Below are 3,649 nucleotides of genomic sequence, written 5' to 3'. Positions count from 1 at the left end.
GTACTGTAACTAAACTTTCTTACAGGAAGCGCAATGTTTTTAAAAAGTGTTCAAACTGGTTTGATGAACGTGTGATTTTTTGATTCTCCTACATTCCGATTGTACTGTTTTTAGTTGCATTTAAATGCAGTGTATCGAGTAGTTTCGAATACTTTCAGCAATGCAAATAAAATCACTGAAGTAATTAAGATGATCCACTTTGAGACAGGATCCTAAATATTTGTGCTTTCCTCCCGCACTGATGCTGTCATATTTTTATACTCTCATTCAATAAAAACTATCAGTCTCAAATCGGAGCAAATAAAAGTTATAATGGACTAGCACCTTTGCTGAGGATATTATGGGAATCTACTAAACTCCTAAAATTAATTTGAAACCTACATATTTTGTTTCCAGGTCTGTTTATGTTAGTTTCTGTATGCTAACTCACTATTCAAATGACAAACCATTTTTCTATTTGAATCATTATGATATGTATGGCTTTGATTGAAAGTATATTTCTTATTCAACTATTATTCTTCATCGTCGTTTAGTACAAAATAAGTTGTGTCATATTCCAAAAACTTACTTGTAAAGACAAACGTTCAATGCGAGAAAAACTTTAATAACGGAAACACAGATAAAAATAACAGTTTGCAATAAAACGTTATTAGACAATTTAAAATTACTGCGAGGGTAACTGTTCGTCGTTCCGAACCGTACACTGAAAAACATTGAAAGTGTCTAGATGAAAGTGGGTTTTCTTGCTTCTTTTGAATTATTGTCTAACACCTTACGTTTGTTAGGTGTTTTAATACTATTTTTATTTATTTATTTTATAGATTTTTGCCAACAGATTGCTGATTATTTTCTAGTAAAAGTAAATAGCATATGAAGTATATCGATAATCGTCGCCAGCTCTATTTACATCTACGTAACTGCCAATTTTCCGACAGGCAGTTTAAATATGAATTTGTGAATTCAGCTGTTCATTTTTGTATATAGTGGTAATATCTTCAGGTAATAGTGGTATTATCCATGTAGTGATTGGATGATCTAAAACCAACACAAACCACACATCTAATGCGAGATTGTTGTTGGAGAATACTATCTAAACAATTTCGGACAACAAATATTAGAAAGTTTTGACCGATCTGAACTTTTGCAACCTCCTCAAAAGTGCCTCGGGTTGCAAAATGTTAGTCCAGATTTAATCGTATCCAAAAGCTGCCTAGTGAAAGCCTAAAGAAAAAAAGAAAAATCAAGGATATTAATGGAGCATTTTTAAGTAAAAAAATTGGAAATAGTTTTTTTGAAGAGACACCAGAATATTAAAGCAGAAGATCACAAAGTGAACATCAGGGTTTTCGAAGAAAGTTTGGACTATGTCGATGACAGTACGTGTGTAAAAGTTGGGTGAATAGGAGAACCTGGAAGTGGAGCAAAAAAGCTGTATGGAAAATACCATAATATTACAGTGATAATTTTCATTGTTACAATTGAAGAAAAATAAATCCAGGCGTTAGTTATTGAGTCACATCATATTAAAGAATCTCTGCTTGGATGTCGTTGGTTTTTATATAGTTAAAAATTTACTAATAGAAATACATATATATATATAATACATGCATTTGCTCTGTTCATGTCATGTGTTTATTAGAACAAATCATCGTCATCATAATCAGCCTCTACTGTCCACTGCTGGATAAAAGCCTCTCTCATATTTTGCCATTATTTATGGTCCAGTGCCGTGCGCATCCAGTTTCCAGCGAGTCTCCATATATCGTCACTTTATCGGGCTGTTGGGCGTCTATTTCTGTATGATACACTCTTGATCTCCATTGTGATATCTTCCTTATCCATCGACTATCGGCTACTCTGGCCACGTGACCTGCCCAGTTCCACTTCATACGCAGAATGGTCTCGACAGCATCTCGCACTCCCGTGTTGTATCTGATAGTTCTATTTGGGATTCTATCTCGAACGATTAGTCCCAGCATTGATATCTTCATCTTAAGTTGCATTGCGTGTATTTTCTGAAGGTTGTTCGTGGTCATTTTTGTCGTCTCTAAACCGTATGTTAAAACCGGGAGAACGCATTGGTTAAATACTATTGCGGATTGATTTTTAGCGCACAGCGGCAACGCAGCTTCCAGCGTTTTCCAAAAATTGGAGATAATAATAATTCCCGAAAAATGGAGAATCTTCGCAGGTCGTCGAGAGCCCTTGCGCGCTAATATAAATACGGCAAGGCGACCGGAGTGAATTATTCATTCAGAGTTAATCAGCTATACACTGAAATATTTAAAGCGATATACAGAGTGTGTTTCATTCGCGAGCTATAGTTTTGAGTTAGTGATTATTATAGTTAGTATTTGGAAGTTCAATAAATTGTTGTGTTATTTTATTTGGTTACTGGAATCATTCGAACCCCGGGAAACGTAACATTTGGTGTCAGAAGTGAGATTCCAGTGAGAGGTTTGAAGACTTTTGTGTTGAACCATAAGCAAGTGTTTGTTTACCGGACATTGCGAACTTTATGCCAGCGACTAGAAGCCAGCATAAAGTTATGGAGGATCAACTTGCTGCACTGTTCGCCCTTATACAGGGACAGCAGGAAGAACAAGATCGACGTCACCGTGAACTGATTGAAACTCTAGCTATCAGAGATGAGCAACTAGAGGCTAGATTAAACCAGAGAATGGAGACTTCGTTGCAGGCTGTTAACCAGAAGGTTCTCGAGCTGGAAAGAGAACTCGTAGAGCGTCACATCGAAGATGACAACAGGTCCGTGAAGAGTTTTAGCACACCCACCGCTAAGATTTCACCACCCAATTACGACGGAACTACGGCCTGGGAAATTTATAAAACACAGTTTCAGGCTGCTGCAAATGCAAATAACTGGATAGCGCAGCAGAAAGTAACGTCATTAGTAGTGGCTCTACGAGGTAAAGCGGCCGAATTGCTTCAATCTTTGACCACTATGGATCAAGGAAACTATGCGGCTTTGGTGCATGCTCTTCAGCTGAGATTTGGCAACGAACACAAAGAGACCGTTTGAGAATGTCCAAGCCCAGTTGAGAATGAGGCAGCAGAAATCAGGAGAATCATTACAGGAATTCGAGGGCGATATTGAGAGACTCACTCATATGGCTTACCCTTCAGCACCGGAAAGTTTCCGAAAGCAATTGGCGGCCGAACGATTCATCGAAGGAGTTCGGGGAGACGATATGAGGTACCATCTACGTCTAGTGAGACCTCGAGACATCAGTGAGGCTCTAATTCGAGCTTTAGAGTTCGAAGCGTCTCGAGTATCGGTCCCTTCAGCACCAAGAGTAAGGCTGGCTTCGATCGACAACGAACGGGATATACTAGCTGACCAACTGGACAACATATACGACACTTTACAGAAGATGATGGCCGGTTGTAATAGTACTCGCCCGCCAACTCAGGAAGCGCAACAAAGAAGGAGCATAAGGTGCTTCAATTGAGGTAAATTGGGACATATCAGGAGTGATTGCCGCAATAGAGCACGAAGTCCGCCACCGTCGCCTAGGAAGCCGAGTGGTGACACTAACATCAGAAGGCCGCAGGAAAACTAGTTCCGGTCAATGTCCGGGGGCAATTGACCGAGCACATGAAGACCCCCAGTATCATCAAAATTGAACAC

General features: G+C 39.1%; 1 protein-coding gene across 1 annotated transcript; it reads right to left on the bottom strand.

Annotated features, from left to right (window-relative positions):
• Window positions 1-1,697: 1,697 nt before the first annotated feature.
• LOC125504177 lies at window positions 1,698-2,036 on the bottom strand. Its single transcript, XM_048665767.1, has one exon. The coding sequence runs from the start codon at window positions 2,034-2,036 to the stop codon at window positions 1,698-1,700; it is 339 nt and encodes a 112-aa protein (XP_048521724.1).
• Window positions 2,037-3,649: the final 1,613 nt, after the last annotated feature.

Source organism: Dendroctonus ponderosae, unplaced genomic scaffold (genome assembly GCF_020466585.1).
Source record: "Dendroctonus ponderosae isolate FM_Combo_2020 unplaced genomic scaffold, Dpon_F_20191213v2 Dpon_F_20191213_4, whole genome shotgun sequence".
Lineage (NCBI taxonomy): Eukaryota > Metazoa > Arthropoda > Insecta > Coleoptera > Curculionidae > Dendroctonus > Dendroctonus ponderosae.
This window is presented reverse-complemented; position numbering and strand designations above follow the sequence as displayed.